This window comes from Eucyclogobius newberryi, unplaced genomic scaffold (genome assembly GCF_026437365.1).
Source record: "Eucyclogobius newberryi isolate DKJ021-1_F unplaced genomic scaffold, fEucNew1.0.hap1 SCAF_1, whole genome shotgun sequence".
Lineage (NCBI taxonomy): Eukaryota > Metazoa > Chordata > Actinopteri > Gobiiformes > Gobiidae > Eucyclogobius > Eucyclogobius newberryi.
In genome coordinates, this window is record NW_027315723.1 from 6,743,500 (window position 1) to 6,755,473 (window position 11,974).

Here is an 11,974-nt window from a genome sequence, read left to right on the forward strand (position 1 = left end):
GTGTTTTATTTGTGGTTTTGTCCTGATTTCTCTGGGATCAGACTTTAACCGTCGCCTGGTTGAGTCCAAACCACACGATGGATTTCAGCAGAACCACAAATGAACAACTTCACTACAAAACGTTCCTCTAAATCTACAAATGTGACCGCGGAATGACTAACGGACGAAGACGCCCTCAGGACAAAGAGGTACAGAGCAAAACAGGGAAATAAGCTGTTCAGAAACTCAGTCGTAAATACTATAAATAATCATATTTGATACATTTGATTTAAGGTTTTAATATTTGTAACAAAATGTATTCTCTTTGTATAAAATGTTCAAAATTAGAGACAGCTGATTAAATGAAGTAGAGCATAAACATTTACATTCATCATTAATTGAGATTAGATCTAAAGATGAATGATTTTTATAATTCAAAATATGAATAATAATTTTAATTTTCACATCCGCAAAATACAAATCTAGCCACAAAATTGTATTTGCGCACAAAAAGTATAATGTGTGTTTTTAATACAACTGTAGATGAAATAAAGTATTTGTCCAGTAAATCCTAAAAATCAAGATTTTGCCTTCATAAGAAATAAACAGGAAAAAGCGATAATGTAAATAATGTAAAATACAATAGTAAATCTTTTTCAACCTGGAGTATGTATATTCATTTCAAAAACCGCCTTGATTTGTCTAATGTTTTAATATTCTGAGGTTAATCCCAGTTTATATTATGTTCCACTTCACTTTTGCTCAACTCTGGAACTTAGAATGTTTTCTGACAAACTTTTGAAGAGGCTACAAGTGTCCAGAATTAGTATTAGTGTTTATATGTCATACCCAGTTCAGTGATGTAGCTGTGTCCCCCTTGTGGCAGCGAGATGAACTGTGGGGCGCTGGTGCCGCTGCCGTACCCCACGATGTGCCCCTCAAACCGGACCCGAGGAGAGACGGGGCGCAGGAAGTGGAACACAATGGTGTCCTCAGTCACGTTCACTCGCACCTGCAGCTTTAACCCGGGACCTGGAAGGAAACAAACAAAACATGAAAAATGTAACCTGGCACGAAAGAGGAGTTCTCACAACATCTGTGAGAACTCTTGACAATTCCACCTTTTGGGGCTCCAGCTGCTGCAGTCAAATACCATATGGGCTCAATCACAGAGCAGCGTTATGGTTTGCTGCCTCACGCCATTGACATGGTTGTGAAGCTCGTGTGTCACAACAGGATCACGCTCAGTAACATCACAGACTCTCGCTCAAATGCAAAAAGCACTTTTTATAAAAAGACATGTCCCGGCCTGAAAGTCTTATTTAACAGGACATTTGAGTTTAGAGTGTTATGGACGAGGGCTGGACTCGAACCCTTCATACCGTGATGGCAGCATCCGCACATGTGCAACGCTCTTAACCACTGCACAAAGTCTTCTCTGTTTACGTAAAAACATAAATTTCTGTAGTTCCAGTAAAACATTGCAGCTGTTCAGATTTCTGGAGCCTTTAAGGACAGATCCTGTTCATGTTAAAGGTGCACTATGTTTTTGTTCTGCAATGTTCCCCAGCATGGCATTTAACATCAATTTAGCATTTATTCAATTACATGTCATTTTTATTGCTCTGTGAGGGTGGTCGCCTCTCCACAGATCTAATCTGTAACCAGGCCAGGCTTGTATCCATGGAGATATGTCTTACTGTGGAACATAGGTAAGAGTCAGCTCTATGGAGAAAAGTTACATTGTGCACCTTTAAAATAAGAACTCTTCATGATAAAAAAAAAAGACGTAATACTCATAATACTTACATACATAATACTTATTCTGATGTTTTTAACACATAACGAGCTGAAACTTTAGCCCAAGTCGTCATCCCTCGATCGCTGATTATCCCTGCGTTTTAAATGTGTGCTGGCCCCGCCCTCGCAGCAGCCAGAGTTAGGGAAAGACCTTATGGGACATGTTTTAGGTGGTGGGTGGGCCTTTTATTCTCTAAAGGAGATGTTATTTTATTCATAATTTTTTTTTTTTGCCAAGAATGTTCCACGACATAACATTTAAGACATAAATGGTGTGTTTTAAACCATCAGTGTTAAGTATTAACCGTGTTGATGCCTAATGCCATACTGTGGAACATTCTAGTGAAGACTTTATTTAAGTAAACTCTACCTTCTGTCTACAACCATGGCAGAAATCAAGCACAAAAATGAAGTTCAGAACATGTCAAACTGTAGCTGGGAATCGTGTTTTGAATGACTTGAAGTTTACAGACGACTTATGTGTCTTAAGCCTGAGCACGAAGGGCCGACAGCAGCTGCTCCACATCTGCTCAGCTCATGGTGTGCAGCATCACATCTGCTCAGCTCATGGTGTGCAGCATCACATTAAGCATAATGACACTCGCATGGGGGGGGGGCTCTTTAGGACTAAAGAGGACATGAAGGATCCTGACTCAAATGTGCTGAACGATACAACTAAAACTAAATGTGGCAGATGATGTGATAATGGATGCTCAGGCAAATACTCTTACGTGTAACATGATCATACTGCACACGGTTGTACGTGGCCCGCCTCTGGACTACAAAAGCCCCAGTGCAAAGGCTGCAGGAGGCTGACAGTGGCACAGGGTTCACCAGTGCAAAGGCTGCAGGAGGCTGACAGTGGCACAGGGTTCACCAGTGCAAAGGCTGCAGGAGGCTGACAGTGGCACAGGGTTCACCAGTGCAAAGGCTGCAGGAGGCTGACAGTGGCACAGGGTTCACCAGTGCAAAGGCTGCAGGAGGCTGACAGTGGCACAGGGTTCACCAGTGCAAAGGCTGCAGGAGGCTGACAGTGGCACAGGGTTCACCAGTGCAAAGGCTGCAGGAGGCTGACGGTGGCACAGGGTTCACCAGTGCAAAGGCTGCAGGAGGCTGACGGTGGCACAGGGTTCACCAGTGCAAAGGCTGCAGGAGGCTGACGGTGGCACAGGGTTCACCAGTGCAAAGGCTGCAGGAGGCTGACAGTGGCACAGGGTTCACCAGTGCAAAGGCTGCAGGAGGCTGACAGTGGCACAGGGTTCACCAGTGCAAAGGCTGCAGGAGGCTGACAGTGGCACAGGGTTCACCAGTGCAAAGGCTGCAGGAGGCTGACGGTGGCACAGGGTTCACCAGTGCAAAGGCTGCAGGAGGCTGACGGTGGCACAGGGTTCACCAGTGCAAAGGCTGCAGGAGGCTGACAGTGGCACAGGGTTCACCAGTGCAAAGGCTGCAGGAGGCTGACAGTGGCACAGGGTTCACCAGTGCAAAGGCTGCAGGAGGCTGACAGTGGCACAGGGTTCACCAGTGCAAAGGCTGCAGGAGGCTGACAGTGGCACAGGCTGCAGGAGGCTGACAGTGGCACAGGGTTTAACAGTGCAAAGGCTGCAGGAGGCTGACAGTGGCACAGGGTTCACCACTGCAAAGGCTGCAGGAGGCTGACAGTGGCACAGGGTTCACCAGTGCAAAGGCTGCAGGAGGCTGACAGTGGCACAGGGTTCACCAGTGCAAAGGCTGCAGGAGGCTGACAGTGGCACAGGGTTCACCAGTGCAAAGGCTGCAGGAGGCTGACAGTGGCACAGGGTTCACCAGTGCAAAGGCTGCAGGAGGCTGACGGTGGCACAGGGTTCACCAGTGCAAAGGCTGCAGGAGGCTGACAGTGGCACAGGGTTCACCAGTGCAAAGGCTGCAGGAGGCTGACAGTGGCACAGGGTTTAACAGTGCAAAGGCTGCAGGAGGCTGACAGTGGCACAGGGTTCACCAGTGCAAAGGCTGCAGGAGGCTGACGGTGGCACAGGGTTCACCAGTGCAAAGGCTGCAGGAGGCTGACAGTGGCACAGGGTTCACCACTGCAAAGGCTGCAGGAGGCTGACAGTGGCACAGGGTTCACCAGTGCAAAGGCTGCAGGAGGCTGACAGTGGCACAGGGTTCACCAGTGCAAAGGCTGCAGGAGGCTGACAGTGGCACAGGGTTCACCAGTGCAAAGGCTGCAGGAGGCTGACAGTGGCACAGGGTTCACCAGTGCAAAGGCTGCAGGAGGCTGACGGTGGCACAGGGTTCACCAGTGCAAAGGCTGCAGGAGGCTGACGGTGGCACAGGGTTCACCAGTGCAAAGGCTGCAGGAGGCTGACAGTGGCACAGGGTTCACCAGTGCAAAGGCTGCAGGAGGCTGACGGTGGCACAGGGTTCACCAGTGCAAAGGCTGCAGGAGGCTGACGGTGGCACAGGGTTCACCAGTGCAAAGGCTGCAGGAGGCTGACGGTGGCACAGGGTTCACCAGTGCAAAGGCTGCAGGAGGCTGACAGTGGCACAGGGTTCACCAGTGCAAAGGCTGCAGGAGGCTGACAGTGGCACAGGGTTCACCAGTGCAAAGGCTGCAGGAGGCTGACGGTGGCACAGGGTTCACCAGTGCAAAGGCTGCAGGAGGCTGACAGTGGCACAGGGTTCACCAGTGCAAAGGCTGCAGGAGGCTGACAGTGGCACAGGGTTCACCAGTGCAAAGGCTGCAGGAGGCTGACAGTGGCACAGGGTTCACCAGTGCAAAGGCTGCAGGAGGCTGACAGTGGCACAGGGTTCACCAGTGCAAAGGCTGCAGGAGGCTGACAGTGGCACAGGGTTCACCAGTGCAAAGGCTGCAGGAGGCTGACAGTGGCACAGGGTTCACCAGTGCAAAGGCTGCAGGAGGCTGACAGTGGCACAGGGTTCACCAGTGCAAAGGCTGCAGGAGGCTGACGGTGGCACAGGGTTCACCAGTGCAAAGGCTGCAGGAGGCTGACAGTGGCACAGGGTTCACCAGTGCAAAGGCTGCAGGAGGCTGACGGTGGCACAGGGTTCACCAGTGCAAAGGCTGCAGGAGGCTGACAGTGGCACAGGGTTCACCAGTGCAAAGGCTGCAGGAGGCTGACAGTGGCACAGGGTTCACCAGTGCAAAGGCTGCAGGAGGCTGACAGTGGCACAGGGTTCACCAGTGCAAAGGCTGCAGGAGGCTGACGGTGGCACAGGGTTCACCAGTGCAAAGGCTGCAGGAGGCTGACGGTGGCACAGGGTTCACCAGTGCAAAGGCTGCAGGAGGCTGACAGTGGCACAGGGTTCACCAGTGCAAAGGCTGCAGGAGGCTGACAGTGGCACAGGGTTCACCAGTGCAAAGGCTGCAGGAGGCTGACAGTGGCACAGGGTTCACCAGTGCAAAGGCTGCAGGAGGCTGACAGTGGCACAGGGTTCACCAGTGCAAAGGCTGCAGGAGGCTGACAGTGGCACAGGGTTCACCAGTGCAAAGGCTGCAGGAGGCTGACAGTGGCACAGGGTTCACCAGTGCAAAGGCTGCAGGAGGCTGACAGTGGCACAGGGTTCACCAGTGCAAAGGCTGCAGGAGGCTGACAGTGGCACAGGGTTCACCAGTGCAAAGGCTGCAGGAGGCTGACAGTGGCACAGGGTTCACCAGTGCAAAGGCTGCAGGAGGCTGACAGTGGCACAGGGTTCACCAGTGCAAAGGCTGCAGGAGGCTGACAGTGGCACAGGGTTCACCAGTGCAAAGGCTGCAGGAGGCTGACAGTGGCACAGGGTTCACCAGTGCAAAGGCTGCAGGAGGCTGACAGTGGCACAGGGTTCACCAGTGCAAAGGCTGCAGGAGGCTGACAGTGGCACAGGGTTCACCAGTGCAAAGGCTGCAGGAGGCTGACAGTGGCACAGGGTTCACCAGTGCAAAGGCTGCAGGAGGCTGACAGTGGCACAGGGTTCACCAGTGCAAAGGCTGCAGGAGGCTGACAGTGGCACAGGGTTCACCAGTGCAAAGGCTGCAGGAGGCTGACAGTGGCACAGGGTTCACCTGAGATGGACTCGAGCCACTCAGGTGTTTGCCTCTGCACGTGTGACGCTGAACAAGATGAAACAGAAACTCTTAGGCACAATTCTAGGCTGAATGGGCCAAAAAATGACTCGCAACGGCACCGTGTCACGCCCTCTCACCTCACAGCGAGAAGGTTGTGGGTTCAACTCCTGGGTCAGATCGAGCCTTCCTCTGAGCTCTGGTTTCCCCCATCAACCCCAAAATGCACATGCACAGAAGGTAAAAAGGGAATAAACCAGGACTAAACTGGGAGTTCAGGACTATGAAACGGTTGCACACAGGTTTTCCAAACACACTCGCAGAAACATGAACTGATCGACTGGAGCGAGGACAAAGGTGAAAACATGAATGAACTGGTTAAAAATAAGATTTCATATTTACAGAGTGAGCTCAGCTTCCATAAGTTTGTGGAAGGATTTAACTGAGAAGTTTGAACCGTGACAGAGAAAAGAGCGTCCTCAGGCTGAACCAGAGCAGCCATAATCCTTTAGACAGGAGCAAACACCAGAGGCAAAACTCCACAAGGAAACACTTTAAGACTGAAATCTGAACTTCAAACTAATCCGAGATGTATTTCAGAACATGTTTGTAGAAGTCTAAACAACAGGGTTAAAGCTTTAACTCGGAAAAGGACCCCATGGAGACGCAGGAGGTGCAGGTCTCACAGAAGAGGTACTTTTACTGCTACTTTTACTATGAAAATGTATTGCTGACTGGTAAAATACAACAACAACAAAATCATTGCAGCTGAACGATTATGATGCGGATAACAAACCCCTAAATGAGCTGAAATGTTGATTGCTGATTTTCGACCCTTCTCAGAGCTTTGGACCCAATACAACATTTTAAAAAAACATTTATATACAGAAAAACAATGCAAAATAAATAACAAATAAGTTTTGGAAAATATACTATCCAGTTCTGCTTACGTTGTACCCCATATACTTACCTGTTACCCCGTTTACTTACCTTTTACCCCATATACTACCTTTATAACATTACCTTCTCATCGTTTAACTTACTGGTGTTCAAACCTAAGTTTTCCTATTTACAAGTACCAGAAGCGAAGCACAATGAGCTCCACGTCAGGCCAAGTTGGAGCCATAAATGGTGACGGGACAAAGCTGCGTGTCCGTCAGGTTTCACTCTAACTTAGCTAACTTTAGGCTAACTTTAGGCTAACTTTAGACTAACTTTAGACTAACTTTAGGCTAACTTTAGACTAACTTCAGGCTAACTTTAGGCTAACTTTAGGCTAACTTTAGACTAACTTCAGGCTAACTTTAGGCCAACTTTAGGCTAACTTTAGACTAACTTTAGGCTAACTTTAGGCTAACTTTAGACTAACTTCAGGCTAACTTTAGGCTAACTTGAGACTAACTTCAGGCTAACTTTAGGCTAACTTTAGACTAACTTTAGGCTAATTTTAGGCTAACTTTAGACTAACTTCAGGCTAACTTTAGGCTAACTTTAGACTAACTTTAGGCTAACTTTAGGCTAACTTTAGACTAACTTCAGGCTAACTTTAGGCTAACTTTAGGCTAACTTTAGACTAACTTCAGGCTAACTTTAGGTTAACTTTAGACTAACTTTAGGCTAATTTTAGGCTAACTTTAGACTAACTTCAGGCTAACTTTAGGCTAACTTTAGACTAACTTTAGGCTAACTTTAGGCTAACTTTAGACTAACTTCAGGCTAACTTTAGGCTAACTTTAGACTAACTTCAGGCTAACTTTAGGTTAACTTTAGACTAACTTTAGGCTAACTTTAGGCTAACTTTAGACTAACTTTCAACATTTCAGTTCTCAGGTAATCGTCTGTATTCTGCTGCCTTGCCTTTTATGTAAAATGTGTTCTCAATTTTAAAGATGGACAAAGAACCACATGAAAACAAAATTTGAAAAAATAATGAGGAATGTTGTTGAGCATCAGATAAATAACTTTGTCCATGGTGTGGCTATGTTTAAGTGTTTATTTTGTTTGTTTTCTGAGTTAACTATTCCCCTGGGTGGGTCACGATGAAAAGCAGTTCAGTTTAATGTGAGCCGCGGCGCCGACTTTTCTGTGTCTAATTCTGGGCTGTTTTTGTGGAACGTCATAAAAATGTGGGATTGACATTTTTTTTTTACAGAAAGAGTTTTACAGAAGTTAAACACGAGCTCATAAATGTTTTTACAGACCAAGAGAACAAGAGGAAAACTTGCTTATGTAAGAAACACGTGGGGGCAAAGCACGTGTCGGATCAGACGTGCCTCTGAGCCAGACACTGTGGAATTGAATCAGCAACTCCCCCAGGAAACAGACTCTTACACGGACCTGGACCGAGCAGCTTTGACTTTAGAGCCGCAGAAAAAGTCGCATTGTGCAGCTTTAAGTTACAGCTCTACTTTGTCCTCTGATGCGCGGGTTGGTGGTTCAATCTCTGCTGCTTCCATTGTGTCACTGAGGAATACACTTCTGCCTAAGAGGAACTACTCTGACACTGTCTAATGGTTGTGTTGGAACAAAAACACAAGTGACATTGTGCAGAAGCTCAGAAGTGGGGGATGAGAGAGAAGGGAGGACATGCAGCACATTGTCGGATGCGTGTGCTGTGCCTTAACCACTCGGCCACCACAGCACACTTTGTTTCTTTCTTAAGTGTTTTTTTAATGTTTTACTGTGTGTTTTTCACATGTTTATTACTGTGATTTTCAATCGCTTATTCATTCATTTTGGCATGAGAGTTTTTCATCTCTGTTAGTAAAAGTGAGTAAATGTGAGTAAAAGTGAGTAAATGTGAGTAAAAGTGAGTAAATGTGAGTAAAAGTGAGTAAATGTGAGTAAAAGTGAGTAAATGTGAGTAAATGTGAGTAAATGTGAGTAAATGTGAGTAAAAGTGAGTAAATGTGAGTAAATGTGAGTAAATAAATGTGAGTAAAAGCAAATGGTCACATTTATATAGCGCTTTTCTACCGTCAAGGTACTCAAAGCGCTTTACATCAAGGAACCAGTCACCCATTCACACACATATTCACACCCCAGATATACGCAGACACTGGGGGGCGAGTTGGGTTAAGTGTCTTGCCCAAGGACACAACGGCAGTATTCACATGAGGCAGCTGCGATCGTACCGCCAACCTGCAGGCCAGTGGATCTGACCGCTCTGACCGAGCGGTGAGTCGAATCGCCGACCTTTGGATCAGAAGACGAGCACTCTACCACTGAGCTACTGCCGCCCCACAAAAGTGAGTAAAAGTGAGTAAATGTGAGTAAAAGTGAGTAAAAGTGAGTAAATGTGAGTAAAAGTGAGTAAATGTGAGTAAATGTGAGTAAATGTGAGTAAAAGTGAGTAAATGTGAGTAAATGTGAGTAAAAGTGAGTAAAAGTGAGTAAATGTGAGTAAATGTGAGTAAATGTGAGTAAAAGTGAGTAAAAGTGAGTAAATGTGAGTAAATGTGAGTAAAAGTGAGTAAATGTGAGTAAATGTGATCTTGTTCTGTACAGCTGCAAGTTTGGGTTTCCACAAACACACATTAAGTTGTCACAGAATTGAGAGAGGGAGAGTGAGAGAGGGAGAGAGAGAGACAGAGAGAGAGAGGGAGAGTGAGAGAGGGAAAGAGAACGAGAGAGAGAGGAGAGAGGGAGAGAGAGAAAGAGGGAGAGAGAGAGAGAGAGAGAGAGAGAGGGAAAGAGAGCGAGAGGGAGAGTGAGAGTGAGGGAGAGAGAGAGACAGAGAGAGAGCGAGAGAGAGAGAGAAAGGGAGAGAGAGAGAGCGAGAGGGAGAGAGAGGGGGAGAGTGAGAGAGTGAGAGAGAGAGAGAAGGTGAGAGAGGGAGAGAGAGAGAGGGAGAGAGAGAGAGAGAGAGAGAAAGAGAGAAGGTGAGAGAGGGAGAGAGAGAGAGGGAGAGAGAGAGAGAGAGAGAGAAAGAGAGAAGGTGAGAGAGGGAGAGAGAGAGAGAGAGAGAAGGGGAAGAGAAAAAACAGGGGGAGGTGGTGGGGGAGGTGGAGTGGTCTGTGAGTGTATTTGTAATGAGCTCATTCTGCTCCTGTTTCAAACATAACTGTTACATAATCTATAATAACATTACTGCATCACGACTGATGTTAATACTGCAGTACCCAGGAGACTCTACTACTACTACTACTACTACTGCAAAAGCACACAGCAGTTTAATACAATGCAATATAATCATTAATATAATCCACTCAATTGGTCCATATAAACACACATAAGACTAATAAACAACACAATCTGTCACTGGCAGACACATGACCACCGGCAGCCATTTTGGCTCTAGATCCAATGCAAACAAATGTAAACTCCACAGAAATCTGAGTAAACGGCTCAAATATCAGAGCAGTTCTATCTTTACTGTGGTTCTGGTATTTATAGAACAACAAAATACATTGTACAAAAGTACATCTGCATTTGCTTTGTGTGTAAATGTGGCTTTGTTGTAGTGAGGTACGTGCTAATGTTATTAGCAATGGTGATTAGCACAGGTCATAATAGACTCAAAGGAATGTTGTAACAACAGAAACATGGTTTGTGTCTGGAACTTTCCGCATGTACAGCAACAGCACTGCTCTGAATATTTATGATGTTTTTAATTGATTTTGAGATTTTACACTACTACTGCAGTACTCTGGAGACACGGTGAAAAAACGTACTACTGCAGTACTCTGGAGACACGGTGAAAAAACTTACTACTGCAGTACTCTGGAGACACGGTGAAAAAACTTACTACTGCAGTACTCTGGGGACACGGTGAAAAAACGTACTACTGCAGTACTCTGGAGACACGGTGAAAAAACTTACTACTGCAGTACTCTGGAGACACGTTGAGAAAAGTCTCACTACTGCAGTACTCTGGGGACACGTTGAGAAAAGTCTTACTACTGCAGTACTCTGGGGACACGTTGAGAAAAGTCTTACTACTGCAGTACTCTGGGGACACGTTGAGAAAAGTCTTACTACTGCAGTACTCTGGGGACACGTTGAGAAAACTTACTTCTACAGTACTCTGGGGACACGTTGAGAAAAGTCGTACTACTGCAGTACTCTGGGGACACGTTGAGAAAAGTCTCACTACTGCAGTACTCTGGGGACACGTTGAGAAAAGTCTCACTACTGCAGTACTCTGGGGACACGTTGAGAAAAGTCTTACTGCTGCAGTACTCTGGGGACACGTTGAGAAAACTTACTTTTACAGTACTCTGGGGACATGTTGAGAAAAGTCGTACTGCTGCAGTACTCTGGGGACACGTTGAGAAAAGTCTCACTACTGCAGTACTCAGGGGACACGTTGAGAAAAGTCTTACTACTGCAGTACTCTGGGGACACGTTGAGAAAAGTCTTACTACTGCAGTACTCTGGGGACATGTTGAGAAAAGTCTTACTACTGCAGTACTCTGGGGACACGTTGAGAAAACTTACTACTGCAGTACTCTGGGGACACGTTGAGAAAAGTCTTACTACTGCAGTACTCTGGGGACACGTTGAGAAAAGTCTTACTACTGCAGTACTCTGGGGACACGTTGAGAAAAGTCTTACTACTGCAGTACTCTGGGGACACGTTGAGATAAGTCTTACTACTGCAGTACTCTGGGGACACGTTGAGATAAGTCTTACTACTGCAGTACTCTAGGGACACGTTGAGAAAAGTCTGCTAAACCAAACTTTGCAATCACCATGGAGACGAGCAGGCATCTTCACCAAAACCAAGAACCTTTTGTGTAATTTGCTTGTAATATATGAAACTACAGGGAAATGTGCGCGGCTGAAACAAGTGCAGTATTTGAGTCAGATCTATGTTTCAGGCGGTGGGTCAGGACCTGTTTTAAAGCCTGTAAATATTTAAATAACGCTGTGTAGAACTGTTTAGCCTTTTGTGTATGAAATATAACAGGCCTGAGTCTGTTTACTGTGACACTGCAGCCCTGGGTTTGTTCTGTCAGGCTCAGCCCTGTTGACTGCAAAGGCAGTTTCCCAATCTGGGGAACAGAGACGGATCAAAAATAAGCTCTGATTAAAAGTGAACCACAGTGTGGAACTTCTCCGCCACTTGCTTGTCTTTGGAATGTGGTATTAAACTTATCCAACTTGTACTTATTTTATTGCATGTGTTTTGTATTTGTTTCAAAAACCTGC

At 46.6% G+C, this 11,974-nt stretch overlaps 1 protein-coding gene across 1 annotated transcript in view; it reads right to left on the reverse strand.

Moving 5' to 3' along the window:
- Positions 1-11,974, reverse strand: part of LOC140362814 (uncharacterized) — a 33,132-nt gene that overhangs the window by 18,836 nt on the left and 2,322 nt on the right. The window contains exon 2 of the mRNA XM_072449039.1: positions 829-1,011. Coding sequence (XP_072305140.1) covers positions 829-1,011 — 183 coding nt within the window. The remainder of the gene's footprint in view (positions 1-828; positions 1,012-11,974) is intronic.